The following is a 19,341-nucleotide window of genomic DNA, read 5'->3' on the forward strand; positions in this document are numbered from 1 at the left end:
CATAATCTAACAATCAATCTCCAATTGGCCTCATATATGTCCATATGTGCCCTTATTAATGCAAATAAACTATGAATTAATTGCTTGGGTTCAAAACTTAGAAACTATGCCTTATAAACATAAAAGGAAAAAAAAAAGATAATAATGTGCATAAGGAATTTGGGAATTTGAGCTTGTGAATGGCTTTGGCCATGTGATAAAAGCAGCTTTCTTCTTCTTATAAAGCGACCACGCTCGTTTGGCTGCAATCATGTGGTCTAATTTGTTATAATTTCTCCTTCACTCTTTTCTTTGCTTATTTTCCCTTTTACCCAATAATTTGTCTTCCCCCATGTACCTTGTTATTCTACAAATATTTTGACGAATTTGTTTTACTTTTACAATGCTATCCTTCGCCAACATTCACATCAATATTGCCGCGATTCTTTTTCTTTCTTAAAATATTGCAATAAATTATTAATCATAAGAGAAATTCTTCGCCAAATAAATTGCTCATTAACTCATCAGCCTAATAAGTAACAGAACTAAAGCTGGCGTTTAAGTAAGAATCCATAGCCATATATTTTTATCCAATTGTGTTTACATTTTTTGAATGTTAACTGTATCTAACGATATTGAAAACTTATGGATTAAAAAAGAATAATGACGTTCAAAACCTGAACAAAAAATAAATTTCCTGTAGTAGAAATTTTCTTTTATCACCTGGAGCCTTTTTTTTGGGGGGTGGGGTTAGAAAACCATTAAGAGAAGATTAGGCAAAATAAAGAGTCGTAATAATCAGCTCGGAAAACGGGGAGACCCGCTCGTGCGGCCAAAGCCACTAACGCTCCAAAGATGATTAGTGTTAAATTCTTCAATTACCCTTATATTAATTTAAAGCTAAACAACAAAAACTTTTAATTACAAAATAGGGCCCCAAAATTAGAATATTTTATCAAAGACCCGCAAAAGCGATAACTTTACACTTCCCAAAAGCCCTCTTAAAACTACCTTTCAAACACAGCCCTTTCCCACTCACGGAGACCCATCTCTGTTACTCCTCTGTCTTTGGCTCTTTGCTTATATATACTCACACACACACTACTACTACCACTTGTATATTCACTTCAACTCCACTTTCACTCTCATTCCAAGCCCTTCAACACATTAAAAAAAAAAAAAACTCACCATTAGTATTAGAGAAGCAGGGCTAAAATGGCAGCTGATAAGGTAGTGGAGACAGTGGTTGTCGGGAACTATGTCGAAATGGAGACTGAAGGGAAGCCACAGAACATGAAATCAAAGCTTTCCAATTTCTTTTGGCATGGTGGCTCTGTTTACGATGCTTGGTTTAGCTGTTCGTCAAATCAGGTTTTGTGTTAAACAGTGACCCCATTGATCAAAACGAGTGTTCTGTAGTTGTATTTATCTTGTGTAATTCGAGTTTTTTATTATACTATGCAGGTGGCTCAAGTGCTACTCACTTTGCCGTATTCATTTTCCCAGCTGGGGATGCTCTCCGGGATCCTCTTTCAGCTCTTCTATGGGTTGCTTGGGAGCTGGACCGCTTATCTCATTAGCATACTCTATGTAGAATACAGGACAAGGAAAGAAAGGGAGAAAGTTGATTTCAGAAACCATGTCATTCAGGTGAGCGATACAGTCACACGACGCTATGTTGCTTGTTATAAACATAAACTTGTACGTGTCACATGTTGAGTTGCTCACTGGATCGTTCTTTGTATTTTTATCGTGTTTAGTGGTTTGAAGTTCTTGACGGGCTCCTTGGAAAGCACTGGAGGAACGTGGGTTTGGCTTTTAATTGTACTTTTCTTCTGTTTGGATCTGTCATTCAACTCATAGCTTGTGCAAGGTATCTATGAATCTCTGACCCTTGCTTCATCGTTATCCTGATTTAAAGAATCTGAATTAATTGACTCTTTAATTTTGAATGGAAACTTGCAGCAACATATATTACATAAATGATAATCTGGACAAGAGAACTTGGACTTATATATTCGGGGCTTGTTGTGCCACCACGGTGTTTATTCCTTCATTTCACAACTACAGAATCTGGTCTTTTCTTGGCCTCCTGATGACTACATACACTGCTTGGTACCTCACCATTGCCTCTCTCCTCCATGGCCAGGTAATTAAACCACTAAATTAATGAATGAAATTTCAGCAGCCACAAGTGTGGCTAAAGCTCTTTAAACTAATGCAAAATGATGTTAAATTAATTAACTAAATGTGCATAGGTGGAAGGAGTTAAGCATGCAGGTCCTACCAAGTTGGTGCTATATTTTACAGGAGCTACAAACATTCTCTACACGTTTGGTGGACATGCTGTCACTGTGTAAGACAAGATTAGATTAAAGATCCCCGTCTTTTACGATATTTACAAATCTGGTCAAGTTTCTTAAATTATATTCAAATTTATTCTCTGTTCTTAGATACCCTACACTTTCTTTAGACGCATGATCTGACCATGTGATCTAATGACCAATCTCTTTATGTAAAAAGCATGCGTATAGAAGATTTTCACTTACGAGGGTTTTTTTTTTTTTGTTCCCAAATTGCCATTCTTAAGCGTGGGAAGCAAAAAGTCTGTTTTCTTGGAAACCCTAACTTTTTCCATTTCAATGCAAAAAGCCAATGATCTTTCTGGTTGCTTTTGCTTTTATCATAAGAAGAGAAAGGCCAACTGGCCAAGAGGGTCCAGCTTGAGTGCTTGACCAATGCATAATGAATAATCCTAGGTGTTTGATTCTTTTTATTTTTCACTTTTCTAGATGAACATGCAATATAGAGCCAAAGAAAGAGATTTACGCCTAGAAGATAATGTGCATTTATAGTAAAAATGATGTTATTATTATGGTTTTTTTTTTATAAAAAAGATGAAAATATTGAACATATTGCTGGTGTAACTTGCAGGGAGATTATGCACGCAATGTGGAAGCCTCAGAAATTCAAGGCCATATACTTACTGGCTACCCTGTATGTGATGACGCTAACACTTCCATCTGCAGCTGCTGTGTATTGGGCATTTGGAGACATGCTTCTCAATCACTCAAATGCCTTTTCTCTTCTCCCAAGATCCCCCTTCAGAGACATGGCTGTCATTTTAATGCTTATTCACCAGGCATGCTTCCATTACCTTCTATATTGCTTAATGTTTCAGGTTAACTTTTAATTACACTTACATTGTCTGTCTTTGTTTGTGCAGTTTATTACATTTGGTTTTGCATGTACACCATTGTATTTTGTTTGGGAGAAAGCAATTGGGATGCATGAATGCAAGAGCTTGTGCAAAAGAGCAGCAGCAAGATTGCCTGTGGTGATCCCCATTTGGTTTTTGGCTATAGTCTTTCCATTCTTTGGCCCCATCAACTCAACCGTTGGATCACTTCTTGTCAGCTTTACTGTCTACATCATCCCTGCTCTTGCCCACATCTTCACTTTCAAATCAGCTGCTGCAAGAGAGGTAATTGAACTATCAGAAATAACGTGAAAGCATAGCTTCCCATGACATAAACAGTCTAACATTACTAACACAATTCAATTTAATTAGAAGTCATTTATTTAATGAGTTTTTTGTCAGGCTTAGTACTCTAAAAGTTTGACTGGAATTTAAATATTTTAATACTAGTTGAATATATAAAATTGATTGTTTATTTATTAACAAAGAGTAAAGAACAAGAAAAACAGTTATGGTGGTCGCGTGTGGTCACGGTAAAGCAGACCAGTCCCCGGTCTTTCTCCTAAGTTGACACTCTTCGGGATTTAATAATCAATACGTATTAATTAAATATCAGCTCTTGATAATTGCAATTATGATATGCAATTGATTATATGATAAACGGGAGCAGGCTAAGCTCAGAATCTGTAACTTACAGATTCTGCTTTAGCCAGCTCCCAGACAAAATCATTTGCTCCCTTTTTTCTCCATATGCAGGACACCTGTGGTTCATGCATTGGGTGCTGTATGTTACAGAATCTGTAACATAGTAACCTCCATGATAAAAGTAGTGCAAAAGGCACAATATTCGCATTGCACTGCAAAATTAATGTCACAGAATGTTTAGGTCGTACACGATTGTCAGTGATTAAGTTGAATTTTTCTGATGGATGGCCGTGATGTGATCATGCAGAATGCTGTGGAGCAACCACCAAAGTTTGTGGGAAGATGGGTAGGGACGTACACGATCAATGTGTTTGTAGTAGTGTGGGTGCTTGTTGTTGGGTTTGGATTTGGCGGGTGGGCGAGCATGACTAATTTCATACACCAAATTGACACATTTGGGCTCTTTACTAAGTGCTACCAATGCCTACCACCGCAAGGAGTTCTGCCGCCGCCACCGCACTCTTTCAACACCACCGTGGCTCCGTCGCCTCACCACCAACCCAGCTTCAATCACACTCATCACAACCTTTGATTTGGCCATCCAATGCAGCAACATTTCGGTTGAGTTATCAAATGTTCCTCCCACACGGCTTCACATAGCATGCTACCATGCAGTGCATGGTTACATTGTGATCATGTTATTTAGAGAATTTGTATGGAGAGTTGAAATTAAAAGAACCCATCAATGTAATGTGTCTTCGGCTAGTAAAATGATTAGTAAAATTCCCATCCGTAAACATACACATGCCACCAAACATCTTCCATGCCTTTTCCTCTGTCTGTTTCATTTAGTTTAGTGAGTTTCTATGTCATATGCCTTCCGAGGATAACAAATATTGTATGCAAAATTGAAAATTTGTACTATTAGTTATGTTGTCAAATGCCTTACTACTCGATCCGTCATAAAATAGAAATTTCTGTCATGATATCATCTTTGCTTAAATTGGAACAGAAACGATCGAGCTTTGATTACATTATGGGCTATGGCCAATCCATGAATATAGTAATGATGAGCCCGCATGGATTATATAACAAGTTAATTCTCACCCAAAACGCAAACCATTTCGATAATTAAACACTAGCAAGAAAAGATTGGTGTCTTTGTAGAGGCAACTGGGCCATCACCACATATCTTACAAAGGCATGCATTTTGTCAAACATTTAAAAACAAAACTATCCAATAGTATAATTGTATTTAGGTTCAACACACAGGGTAAACATGGGACTTTTTTTTTATTCTTCCCCCTAAAGTTACACTCTTAAAATTTCAAACCAACGGCTCTTTACATAGAGAGTGTCACGAGGCTTATCATTTAGCTCGTTGATCCTAAACAAATTTGATCTTCAATTTCAAAATCTTCTTTAGTTCACTTTGTAAAAGAAACTCTAAAGCTCAAGTAAACTTTGATCAAATTGTCAATCTTCTATGTTCAAAGAGTTGTTGGTCCGGAATTTAACAAAATTCCTGTTCCGTATTTCAACCACATGCTATAATATTATGCTGTTCGTGAATTTTATAGCTGATCTAATTTGACTCTGCATCCGAATTGGAGCTGTTCCCTGAATCCCTCACAATATGTTAGATTGATAGATTTGCGTGGGCAGAAAAACACAGCTTCAACACCAACAATGCCACAGTACAATATTCCAAAATACACAAACTACAGCAACGTAAAAACAAAACAAAAGCATGCATTTCAGTCCAAACTCGCTTTTTGACCATAGCATAGTAACATATAGCAGGGAGAACTGATAAATTACATCACACTAAATGACAACACATATCATCAAGTTTTGATCAATTTGAAAATTTTGAGCCACGCAGATTTCGTTTAGCACATTGGTTCCAGGACCTTGAAAACGATCATTCATGCAATAAAGCTAAATGCATGCAGCATGAGGCATTGCTAGCTAGCAGAGAGGGAAAAATCAATAGTGCGTAAAACCCCTTTTTTCCCCTATGCTTTTTTTTTTTACATGATTGTAACTTACTAATAATTAGAGAATGTTGTGGGTGACGTAAGTGCTGGGGAATGTTGCTCAAATATTAGATCATAAGGCTGCTAGATGTATATATAGACATTTATCAAACAGTTTTTGCAGTGTGGGAATCTAATAATGAGCTCACATTCATGAAATAAAGCTTGTGAAATTAAAGCAGCCCAAAGCTTCACTTTTATGAGAGACTAGATTCTCTTTGTAAGAGGCTAGCTAGCATGCGAACCCAGAAAAAAATAAAGCCTTGTATCTTTTCAGTTTGAAGCTGATCCATATATTCCATTGATCTATGGTCTTTGATTTGTTTGTTTCCTCTTTTATTCCCTATACTACAAGACAAAGGGATAGTGATATTTTTAGCAAGATGGGAGACATGCCCTTTTGATTTGTTGTAGAAGCCAACGGCAGAACCAGAATTCTCTAATCAAGGGGGCCTTTTTTTTGTTTTATATATAACTACAGGAAGGGGGGGGGGGGTTTCAAACTATAAAAAAGAAAGTTATTTTTATGATTAAAATTGTTAAAGATGTACCGATAAAAGGATAATTTTGTATTGAATGACAACTAAACTGGGTGACAATAAAAATAAGTATAATTTGAAGGTCACATTTAAAAAAAAATATTTTCATAGTCATTTTAAATTTTTCCAACAAGGTCTCTACATAGTTCTGTGGCCGAAGAAAGTACTAGGATTTTGTTTCTTCTTAGTTATTGTGTATGCGTCAAAGATACAACTTTGTCTGTCCAACAACGACCAAATAAAATGCATAGTATGTATAAATTTGTGTGAGCAAATTATTGGGCAAGATTGTTTCTATCACATTGTAACAAGCCTTAATGTGACACCAACAAAATTAACGCACTTTTTTTTTTCTACATAAAGATTAAAGAGAGATTATTTACATTTCATATGCTATCACTCTTCTTATCCAAGTTACATGTCATAAAGGCATAAAGCAATGGTATTAAACAATAATGGGAGTTTAAAAGCCTCTTTGATTCAAATTGATGCACACTATTTTGCTTCATGATAATTGTCATCTAATTTCTTCATTCAAATCTCTCGTTGTGTATTGTGGAAGTACATATTTCTCTCTCTTCAAAAGTAGATCCTTCCTCTCTTAGAATAGATCGTTTAGTCGCAGTAATCATGGCCTACATGAACGGAGGAACATTAAGAGCGGAGGTGCCACAACACCTACAAGATTTGAAATTTTTTTTTGGGTATATACACAAACTATGAAAAAATTAGTGTGACAAGTCTACATTGGTCTTCGCATACTTAGTCTATAACTTTATATATTGGATAAAAATATAATTTGGCCCCGTAGACATTTATTATGAGTTCTGCACTTGATGAGATATATCAAGACAGATTCTAACACCTTTAACTCTATTAGAACATCACAAAAGACTCATTTAATATTACTCTTTAAATACTTATTTACTTAACTGTATGACAAATGAAAAAGAAAAAAAAATAAGTTCACTCTTAAAAGACTTTTCAATAAGAACAAGTTTATATTATTTTAATCAATTTTTTCTCTCACCAAATTCAACTACCCTCTCTCTCTTCAATAATGATAATATAAAAACATATATTATTTGAAGAGGAAGAAGTCACCTTTTAAATATTGAATAGATAGAAGGACAATTAATCTCGTTTGAAGAGTCTTTTAGCATTTTTATTGCTAATGTGCTATTTAAATGAGAAGTGAAATCTCATTTGAAGAGTGCTCACTAAAAGACTTTTCAAATTTTACCCTTAAAATATCTATATGCTTACCTTATGATAGATAAAAGAATAGAAAAATAAGTTTTTCTACAAAAAAAACTCTTCAAATAAGAATAAATTAATATTATTTTAATCAATTTTTTTTCCATACCAAATTTAATTACTCTCCATTTAATTGCTCCAACTATTTCAATGAAATCTTTTTTTTTCTAAGAAATTTTTTGTTGATTTAAAATATTATTATTATGTTTTAAATATATTTCTCTTTTAATAATTCCTAATATGTTTTTCTGATATGTTTGTCCATTTTTAATTTAATACATACTAATTGGAAAACAACCAGTAATTAATAAATTAAAATTTTAATGTTAGTTTGAAAATTACTTGAAAAATATGCAACATTTTGAACAAAAAAACGTAGTGAGGTGTTTATTAGTTTAATGATATTTAGTAGAGTAAAAAAAAATACCATTAAATAGTTGTTATTTTATTTAAGGAAAAAATAGTAATTATAGTCTTTATAGCTATTTTCTCTCTCCAATAAAAAAATAATATTGTTTGAAGAGAGAGAATTCCACTCAACAAGAATATCACCAAAAGGATCTTCAAATTTTAGAATGGGGATTCAGTACTGAATTAAGTTTTTGCTGAGCACTAAATCAATGGCTAGAATTATAGTTTGTTTATGGCTAGAATTATAGTTTGTTTATTTATCTATTTGCTTGCCTATACGACAAATAGGAGAGTGAAAAAATAAACTCTCATCTAAAGGGCTCTTCAAATTAGACAAATTAATATTATTTTAATCAAATCTTCTCATCACCAAATTTAATTACCCTCCATTTTATCTCTTCAACTACTTTTGTCAAAATCTTGGTTGCTAAGTAATTTTCTATTTATTCTAAATGTTGTCATCATCATCATCATCATCTTTTAATAATTCTCTTAATGTGTTCTTAACACGTTTTTCCCATTATGTTTGTCCATTTTTATTTTGATACATGTTAATTGAAAAAACAACTAGTAGTTAATAAATTAAGCATACAAAGTTACTTGAAAACATAAAACAATTTGAAGAAAAAATATTTGCCATGAGATGTGTATGAGTTTAATAATACTTAATATGGTAAAAAAGCTATTGCTAAATAGTTATTATTTTTTATTGAAAAGAAAACTAAATACTAATTATAGTTGTTCTCTCTCTCTCTCTTTAAAATTATTAATACAAGAGCCATAAACTCACTTGGCAATATTAAAAATTGAGAAGTATATCTTATTTAAAAAATCTTACTTGAAGTGTTTTTCGGAGTGTTTAATGCTAATCTGGCTCTTTAAATAAAATGCAAAATCTTATTTGAAGAGATTTTCGGTGATGCTTAAAGAGTGAGAAGTATAACTTGTTTAAAGAATTCTAATTGAAGTATCTTTTAGATTGTTTAATAGTGATATGGTTCTTTTTTTTAAAAAAAAATTACTTCTAATTTGAAGAACTTTTTAGTGATACTCTTATTATTAATCAAATTTGTAACGTAATAATTAGAAAACAAGATGTTTATTCAAATATTTTGATTGTATCTTGGTTGAAATTGCTTGCAAATTCCCCGTGTTCACTGATGTAACTACCATTGGATCATCAGGAAAACCATATCATATTTGACATTAGAAAGAGCATTAAAACACACCCAAATATGAGTAAACAAGGCCAGGCTAAGCTAAATTGCTTGGAAAATATGCACTCTAATCTTTCATTTACCCTATTGTTCTGGTGAGTAAAACCTAAAAGGAATCTACAGTAGAATTTTGTCATGTATACATTTATTTTATTGTATATTATATTTACGCAAGTATACATAAGTCAACAAAAATACAATTTCATAAGTAAATAAATTATACTAGTATTCACTCCTTGGTTATCAGTAACATTCCCAAATTGTCTAAATACACCCATCTCTCCTGTTCCAAAATTCATCTTCTTTCGTGAAGTGAAAGATTTATTAACCCTATTCAGAAACCAAGGTGGTGTAATCAGAGTGCAACCCGGTGCTCTCATAATCACTATTTTAATATTTTAAAATCAAAATAAGCCCAGCCCGTGAAACTCTCGAGTCTGGCCTTTTTCCTTGACCATGATTGAGAAATTTGTTCCAATGAAGGGTATTTATGAACATATATCTGATTATTAGTAAGAAAGTAATGTGGCTTTAATGAATGGCTATTATAAATAAAATAAATGTAAAGAGTCAGTAATGCATGATTAATAAACATTAATGAGCACTCAAAGTTATAAGTGCATGAACGGTTAGTAAACAATAGTTGTCAAATAAATGTTTACCAAGTTTCAAAATTAAGCCAAAGCACAAAAATTACAAGCATGACAATTATTAATTGGTAGTGGCAATTACAATGGCAAGTGTTAAGATACTGGTAGCTGTAACTTACTCCTCTCGTATGAACATTAACATAGTGGTGGGGTTCACTTGATTTTTGTGAGAAGAGTAAGTTACAGCTGGTTGTAACTTAGTTGGATCCAATTAGAATAAATTAAGATCAAAACAGAGAACGAGAATTAAAATAAATTGTTTACATTAACTGTAGGAATCAAAATGAATTGTATTACCATTAACGTATTTATTTTGTCTTGAAATTGTAAGTTGCCAAAATAACTTTATTTGATTATTGTCATTATTTGTTATAAGGGTTACTTTTGGCCTACCCCCTTCGTGAAGTGACAATCTTCAAATCGCCCCTCCTACTATTAAAAACATCAAGCTACCCCCTAAAACTTATTTTTTTAAGTCATTGACCGCCGTTGACTCATAAAAGTACGAAAACACCCTTACCTTAACAGAATATTCTTGTAACGGCATTGTAAGGATAAAAAAAAAAAAGGTTGATGTGTGACTACTCATTGGAAAAAAAAAAAAAATTGATGTATGATTAGTCATTAAAAAATAAAGTGTTGAAATGACTTAATGAACCTAAATAAATTGATAGTTTTTCTAAATTAGACATTGTAATTAAATAAAGGGAAATTATCACTGGTATACCCTAAAATGTCACCGGTATCAAACATACTACAACACTTTTCACTTGTATCACTCGTACACCCTAAATTGACAAAAGATTTCTGGCGTCCACCTTTCCGTTTACTACCGTTAAGTTCTTAACGGAATTTGAGCAAAATGACTATTTTACCCTTTTAACTTAAAAAGACAAATTTGCCCTGAAAGTGAAGCAATTGAAAATGTAACCGTTGGGAGCCAATAACGGTTACATTTTTGGCTATATAATGACCTAAAACACAACAACAAAAATAGTTTGCAACATTCAACCAATTTGCAACAAGAAATCAGCCAACATTCAACCAATTTGCAACAAAAAATCAGCCACCACACACCTGATAATCTCTTTAAATTTAACCAATTTGCTACTCTTTTCCAACTAAAAACCAGAAGCACATTAACAAATCATTGATCCATCACATGCCAAGCAATCACATGCCAAGCAATTCATATGAAAATGGCCTCCAGTGAAGCATCAAGTTCTGCTGATAGTGGACATACCAGATATTATAAAGTAAAATGCCAACCAAAATACTGCAAGTGTGGCATGCAAGCAGTGGCTCTAGTGTCAACCACATTGCAAAACCCTAATGCAATGTTTTGGTCATGCAGGTGGAAGCATTATGGAGCGAGGCATTGTGGATTTTGGGAATGGTTCACTGTGGAATCTCTCATATATCCTAATATTGATGGCGCAATGCCAGGGCAAAACTTGAAGCTGAATGATGATTTGGTTAAGATAAAGAAAAGGCTAAAAAGCATCGAAGGAAAGCTTAAATGGATCCTAATTGTGCTAGTGTGTGTCTTTGTAATTGTCCTTATGAGAAAGTAATGTAACACACAAAGTTTGTATTCAATAAATATTCAACAGTCATAATTATCAACTAAAATATTAATCTAATCATAACATATCCAAAATATGCAGATAGCAACATATCTCCTTCAAATACATATTCCAAAAACCAATTCGATAGCTTAGCTCATGCAAGAGCATAATTAAGTTCAGTTGATATCACATAACTAGCATAACAGTTAAGGAAATTGAAGTTGATAGATTGTTTCCAACAAAACATTGCAAAATGAGCATCAAACTCATTACAAAGCACATGTGACAGTGGATGCTTGTGATGGATTCTGTGATTGGCTGACTTGGGATAGGTTGACATGTGAAGTCTTTCCTATATTACAGAAAAGAAAATAAATTAAGCTCCTTATATTCAATTATGAAATATGATAAAAAAGAAACGAAATTCAACCTCTTTTTTTGCTTGTTCCAGCAACTCCAACAGCGTTTGCGCTTTTTCTTTTCATCGATCCAGCACTGGAGCTTTTACTTCGATCACTTGGTACATGGTCTCTCCTCGCTGTATTTCTCGTTCTTGTTGGCTTTGATGGCTGGCTTAAAGGATCTGCTGACTGGCCTGAAGAATTTCCAATTGACAGCTGAAAAAACGTAACTTCTGTGTTAGATGACAATATAAACAATAAACATAAATGAATAAAACTAATGGACTAAATAGATACCTGAGAATTAGTGTTTGTAGCTTTGCTTGGCCTTGCAACCGATGGTCTCAATGGACAAGATCTTACATTGTGGTTCGAGCCACCACAAACCGAGCAATTGACAAAGAATCTCCTGCTGCGTTTTTGAGGTTCAGTGGCTGCTCTCTTCCTACATTTCTTTGGCCTTCCAATCTTTTTCCGCACAATTGGGGCATCAATTAAGGGCCTATCACCATGCTCCCATGTCCGCTCATCGGGAATTGGACTAAACATAACTGAATATGTATTAATGTAGGCTTGCTTGGTAAAGCAAAATGGAATATACTCCTCAATTTCATGCCTTGCATAGCCTATGGCAGCCATAGCATGACAGCAAGGTAAGCCGGCAATTTCCCAAAACCCACAATCGCACGTCTTGTCCTCCAATTTCACTATAAACCTCCTAGCTGGATAATAAGATTTATCCATGACTTGAAAATTCAAGTCTCCCGAGGGTTGCACAATCATTTTTTCTCCTTTCTTGAAAGTTTGATCCAACTCTTTGTAAATCCGAGGAGCAATAGTTTTTTGCCAAGTATTTCCCTCATTTCTTCTCTTTGTAAATCTTCTCATCAGTCTGCATCTAATTTCCTCAAGCATTGACAAAGCAGGCCTATCTCTATAAGGCAAAATCCAACTGTTGAAGCACTCGGAGGCATTGTTATCAGTCTTTTCTACCTTGCAGTTTCTGTCGTATGTATGCATAGACCAAGTGTATCCCTGCAGCTCTCTTTCCAACCAATTATATGCTGCTAACTTTTCCACTTTGATATGTGCCATTGCCTCCTCATAATCATGCTTGTTACTACTTTTTGCTGCCTTCCAAAAAAGAGTCCGCAAGTTGGCACCAGCATGTTCTTTCGCAAAATTAGCATACACATGCCTACAACATGCCCTATGATAGGCAGTAGGCCATGTGTTCGGAATTGCATTCAACAGCCCCTTTTGCCTATCACTAATAAATGTTACCTGTCTTCCATTATCTAAGTAGCTATGCAAATGATCAAGAAACCAAGTCCATGTTTCTGTGTTCTCAATCTCGCATACACACAATGCCAATGGAACTATCCCTTTATTAGCATCTGAAGCAACAGCAGCCAACAAAACTCCACCATATTTTCCCTTTAGGTGACACCCATCGATTCCAATGAACGGTCTGCAGCCATTCAGAAAAGCATTTCTTTGTGCTGGAAATGCAACAAAAAATCTTTGAAATAGACATTTCTCTGGAATAGTGACTGCATCACATAACACTTTGCAAATGGCTCCTGGCTCAGCCCGATGAATAGCTGCAGCATACTGAAACAGCTTCTCATAGCCCTTCGAATGGTCACCATATACTAGAATCCTTGCTTTTTCTCTAGCCCTATACATTGTGAGCTTCTCAATCTTCAACCTGAATTTTTCTTGCATATAATTCTTGAGAAGAGATATCTTGACATTTGCATCAATAGCAACATGTCCCTTTATCATTTCAGCAACCCATGTTGAAGTAACTTTCACAGATTTCTTGGTAAGCTTGCACTCATGCTTCTTCTGATATTCCCGCAGCCAAAAACCATTCCTATCATTCAGTCTTGCACCTTTAACAAACCATGGACAGCTAGCCTCCTTACAAGTTGCAAAATATCTCCGCGGTTCACTATATTTTATGCTAATGTTAAACCCTTTCCTAATCATAACCTCATGTAACACTTGTCTAAAGTGATTCACATCCCTAAACACATCACCTAATCTCAACCTATGTATCCCATCAGCATCTAATTTATACTCATGTTTCTCTAAATATTTTGTAAACTTCACACTGCCAAGATTGATGTCATCATCAGAAGAGTTCACAACCATTTCGACTGCCCTAGTGTCATCATCTAGTAAACCATCTCCACCTCCGTTGCTATCACTCTCGCATTGGCTGTCCTCACTGCCCTCACTATCATCAATGTCATCAACAGACACAATATCATCAACAAGCATGGTAGGTATTGGTTGCACAACAGGTTCCTCACCATCATTGTCACTTCTTTTATCTGACCAATCTGATAATAGTTTGTCTTCATCAATTTCACCCTCATGAATAGTTGCAGTAGCTTCGTGTCCATAACCCCTTTGCATATCATCGAATTCATCTCTGTTACTCACCCCTTCTTGATCTGTATGCGTAACTTCTGGTGTACCTCCATCATTCAAGATATCTATAACTTCTGAAGACAGGTGTACTCCTAAGTTAAACAGCAATGATTGTATTAACGGAGCATCTAGATTTTGAGGGCATAAAACAGGCACAACTTCAACTTCAAATGTAGTAACACCCATCAAATTATGAAACCCAAATAAACATTTCAACCCATATTCAGAATCTAAAACAACCTTGACTTTACTATCTGGGTTCATAACAGTCAATAAGATTTTACCAACTGTATCTAACCCATGTACAGTAGTTATCTTCAATGCCTCAGCCTTTATTCTATCAACAGTCCAATCTTCAGGGTTAATCATACCGACATGATGTTTTTCTCCTTTGAAAGAAATCACTAGCTTCATTGTTGACATGTCTACTGTAATCCCAAAAATAACAGAATGTGCTTAAATATGGATCCTTTAAGCTTTACACACACAGCGTAGGAAATAAATATCATACAATATGCAAAAAACCAGACCCTTAATATGCAAGTTGAAAAAAGCCCCAATTAGTTTTAACGAAATACATGTAACAGCCAACAGACCCTCAATATGCAAAAACCAGAACCGATATCATTTACCATATAAATGCACTTCTATAAACCTAAAACATTGATCACATAAGAATATAAATAACCCAAAAAATAACCACTGCTTATTTCTTCGTTTTTAACATTCTAGGGTTTGTAACAAAAATTAAATTCCCATAAATTCGGATAATTTCAAATTATTTCTTACATCTATTGACTAAATAAGAGATAAGAGATATATTGCATGAAATATATATATATATATATATATATATATATATATATATGAACATACCTAACAACTCGATGCTTCGCTCGCTGGATTCGATCGAAATCAGCTTACTCTTCTGTCAAGTTCCAAATCAATCTCCACAGCTATCACTTAAACTTGTTTGATGGTCAAATATTGAGGGTTTTTAGTAAAAAAATGGCAGGCATGCATACAGTCTTGCACCGGTTGTTCATATGCATGCAAACTTCTCTCAGTGTGAATAAAGAATGGGGAGGATGGACCACTTCTGTCTGTTTGTCTTTGAGTTACAGTGAAACGATGTCGTTTCTTTGTAACTTTTTATTTTAACCAAAATAAAAAACGACGTCGTTTTGTCTTTTTGTTTTTTCTTTTTTGTTACAGTGAAACGGCAGTGTTTTCGGGGTATTAAAACGACGCCGTCTTTCTTTGCAGCCACTTCTTTATTAAAATACTATATTACCCCTATGACGTCAGCATGTCTCAACGGTAGTAAACGGAAAGGTGGACGCCAGAAATCTTTTGTCAATTTAGGGTGTACGAGTGATACAAGTGAAAAGTGTTGTAGTATGTTTGATACTGATGACATTTTAGGGTATACCGGTGATAATTTCCCTTAAATAAATTACAAGACATGCCATCATATGTAAATTACAATAATGTCATCTTCGTCTTTTTCTTTTATTTCTCTTTATCTTTTTTTTTTCTCATCTTTACTCATTTGTCTTTTCTTTTCATTTATTTTTTCCTCATCCTTACTCCTTCTTCATCTTTTTCTTCATTTTTTCTTTTTTTTTATGTACATGACTCTCGTAACTTTTTTTCTTTCCTTTCATTTTTCTCATCCTTACTCCTTCCTCTTTTCGTTTCTTTTTTTTTTCTCATCCTTATTTCTTCTTCGTCTTTTTCTTCATTTTTTTTTCTTTCACGTACATGACTCCAGTAACATTTTTTTCCTTTCATTTTTCTCATCCTTACTCCTTTCATTTGTTTGGTGGAACTCCAGTAGTATTTTTCTTTTGTTCTTTGATTTTTTTTTTATATCTATATTTTCTTTAAGTACCTTTACAAAATGAAAAAAGAATAATAATGATAATAATAAAGAGGCAAACTTCTAAACTCCACGAATTTTACAATAATAATGATATTTGGGATTATTTAATTTTAGATTATAAATATTCTTTAATCTTGAACTAACCATATTATTAATAATAGAATGAATTTATTTTATTATTGTTTATTATTTTCAATTTGATGAATAAGCAAAGGATTTGAAAAGTTCTGGATTGTGTGCAATGACAATGATTTTGGTGAGAATGGTTTTGAAACTTTAGATTAAGTTTGTGGTTGCTTTTTTCTTTTGTTCTTTGATTTTTTTATCCATATATCTTTTTAAATACCTTTGCAAAAGGAAAAAAGAATAATAATGATTATAATAATAAATATAAAATGTAAAATATTATTCTTTTTCCATTTATAACTTTAATTAATTTCTTTATTTATTTTTTAAACACAAAAAATTAAAATTTAATCAGTTTGAACAAAATTAGACATATAGGTGCAAAATAAAAATATTAGGGATGCATATCATAAATATTTTATGTGTGTTTTGAAAAACTTAGAAAGATTTGGGCCCATAAAAATTAACCCATATAAAGATTTGACTTTTTTTTTTTCCCGTTTTTTGACTGTTAGAGGAATGTAGAAATACTATTTTACTCTTTTAGCCGTTAAAAATAACAAGCAGATAATGATTTTTGAGGAGTAATTTGATATTTTCATTAGTAAAGGAGACAATTTGAAAATTGTTACTTCGCGATGGGGGCAGGCTGAAATTTACCCTTGTTATAACAACTGTGATTATTATTATTCAAAATAACAACAATATCATCATCATCATCAACAACAACAAAAATAAGAATAATAAGAATAGTAAAAATAATATAATATAGGGTGAAGTTATTTGCACTCTAAAAATTACTCTAAATACTCTAATTCTAATAAAAATATACATTACAAAAACACCCATCATATGATTTACTATTAAGGACAATTTATTATAAATCCATATTATATAATTAATTTGATTACCCATATAATATACTCATTTTCAATTTACAATTTTCATACTTTAAAGCCTAAAAAACTTTTTCTTTTTCTTTTTGCTTTCGCCCTTCTTCATCTTCTTCATCTTCTCCGTCTGCTTTGGCCTTTCGTCTTCATCTTCCTCTTCTCTTCTTCTTCTTCTTCTCCTCCTTCTTTATCTTTTTTTTCCCAGTTAGTATTTATGAAAATATTATCATGTTATCATCGTAAGTTATTTTGGATGTAAAGTTCAATATCAAACATAAATAAACAAAAAATTAATAATTAAAATTATGCAAATAATTTCTTTGCAACTTGACTTTATTATATTTTTGTAAGTATACATTAAACATCTTAAAATTAGTAGCTACATAATTTTATTTGTGTTTTAAATAAATAAAGTTAAGTAATTTAAATAAGGATCTTTTTAAGATTTTAAAGAGTGTACAAAATAAAACTCAATTTTTTTTTATAATTAATATATGTATGTGAGAGTACTAAAGTGTTCAAAGTTATATAAGTGATAACTATAATATAGAATGTGAGACTTGTTTTTGGGGCTAAGGAATAATATAATATAATATAATAATATTTTAATTGAGAATTAGGTGACATTATGAACTCTGATTGAGGTAAAATGAGGAGTTCAAGAAATGAAAATTTGTTTTCCAATCTCACATGAAAATCAAGTTACCATTCGTTATTAAGGATGTCAAAAAATACTTGCCAAACTCGAGGTCCAATCTAGAACTTGAATTTTATAAAAAAAAAATTATAAGATATAAATTATTTGAAATAATCATATTTATTTAACCTATTCATTACATATATTTTAAATGTTCAAAGTTCATTTTTTCATATATAATTTTATTAAAATAAAATTATAAATTATAAAATAAATTAAAAATACACATATAAATATAATACTGTAAAATATAAAATCAAGACACAAAAACTCCACAAAAAAAAACCAATCCTCAGCCTTTTTAAGCCCAACTCGAGTGTCCAAAAAACATACTCGAATCGGGTGTGAGCATTGCCATATCCAAGGCCAGACTCGAAATCTTTATTCTTAATCTAAAAAACATGCGAGTCCCATATATTTCATTTTCATTCTCACTTATATTTTAGCAAATAAACATTGTCAATTATTCACATCCCAAATTTCAAAATTCCGAACTTCAATTCCCGAATTCAGATGTTTCATTTTCATATTCCCATTGTGGATTCCAATTCTACACCATAAAGAAGTTTCTTGGCCTTAAATCTTGTGCAAGTAGAGTTTGAGGCTTTGAACCATTAGTTAGAGTTTGAGGCTTTGAACCATTAGTTGAGGTTGCAGATTCTCATAGCCGAAAAAGGAAAAAAAACGCATTTTCATTTTTGTCACGAAGCAAAGCATTAGAGGGGGTGGTGCACTTCGAAATCAAAATCAACTCCCATCTATGGCAAGTGAGACCGAATATTTCTATTGGTTTTCATACCCACTTTCAAACGCTAGAATTAATTGACCTTAAAAAGGATAAAGAACAGCATACTTCTAACAAGAAAAAGGAATACAACCACCATCACCACCACCAAAAACAAATAGAAATTGAGGAATGGGCACTTTCAAAGAATATTCTGTCAATATTTTATACGCATACTTTATACACTCCATTACCACAACGCTCTCCACAATACACCGCCAATCTCTGTCTTTATCATTTTCAATCACAAGAATTTAGCAAATGCAAATTAACCACGAACAAAGGTAAAAGCTCAAAATACAGTAATTAGCTAGGGCTGGACCACCAATACAACCATAAGAGAGATGAAAAACTATGAAACTACCATTATTGGGTAACTCTAACTCCAATTATTCATGTTCTCTGTGCGCCTATCTGTTTTAACCTTTCCAATAAAGAGAAAGTGAATCAATTCCCATGATCCCAGCTGTAAAATCCGTCCCCACAAATTGAAAGCAACTTGAAAAAGAAGCCCAAGGAAAAGCAAATAGGAAAAAAATAGTCTTCTTTTCATGGACCAATTTTCAAGTCTTATTCAAGACTTTCAAGGCTTCCTTCCCCCTTCTCCAT

The 19,341-nt window shown here is 33.2% G+C and overlaps 1 protein-coding gene across 1 annotated transcript; it reads left to right on the top strand.

Moving 5' to 3' along the window:
• Nucleotides 1-746: 746 nt before the first annotated feature.
• LOC102611910 (auxin transporter-like protein 5) lies at nucleotides 747-4,764 on the top strand. The gene is made up of 8 exons (XM_006486704.4): nucleotides 747-1,350; nucleotides 1,444-1,629; nucleotides 1,740-1,852; nucleotides 1,945-2,128; nucleotides 2,238-2,335; nucleotides 2,914-3,121; nucleotides 3,206-3,463; nucleotides 4,131-4,764. Exons 1-8 carry the CDS (start codon nucleotides 1,195-1,197, stop codon nucleotides 4,413-4,415), a joined length of 1,488 nt encoding a protein of 495 aa, XP_006486767.2. The 5' UTR covers nucleotides 747-1,194; the 3' UTR covers nucleotides 4,416-4,764.
• Nucleotides 4,765-19,341: the final 14,577 nt, after the last annotated feature.

The sequence above is a fragment of the Citrus sinensis genome, chromosome 8 (genome assembly GCF_022201045.2).
Source record: "Citrus sinensis cultivar Valencia sweet orange chromosome 8, DVS_A1.0, whole genome shotgun sequence".
NCBI classification, from domain to species: domain Eukaryota; kingdom Viridiplantae; phylum Streptophyta; class Magnoliopsida; order Sapindales; family Rutaceae; genus Citrus; species Citrus sinensis.

What these genes read in the sequence shown, in the direction of transcription:
- LOC102611910 (XM_006486704.4), top strand. Translation starts at nt 1,195, where the DNA reads ATGGCAGCTGATAAGGTAGTGGAGACAGTGGTTGTCGGGAACTATGTC. An exon ending in TCAGAAACCATGTCATTCAG is followed by an intron (nt 1,630 to 1,739) that starts GTGAGCGATACA and finishes TATCGTGTTTAG; the next exon opens with TGGTTTGAAGTTCTTGACGG. An exon ending in TTTTAATGCTTATTCACCAG is followed by an intron (nt 3,122 to 3,205) that starts GCATGCTTCCAT and finishes TTGTTTGTGCAG; the next exon opens with TTTATTACATTTGGTTTTGC.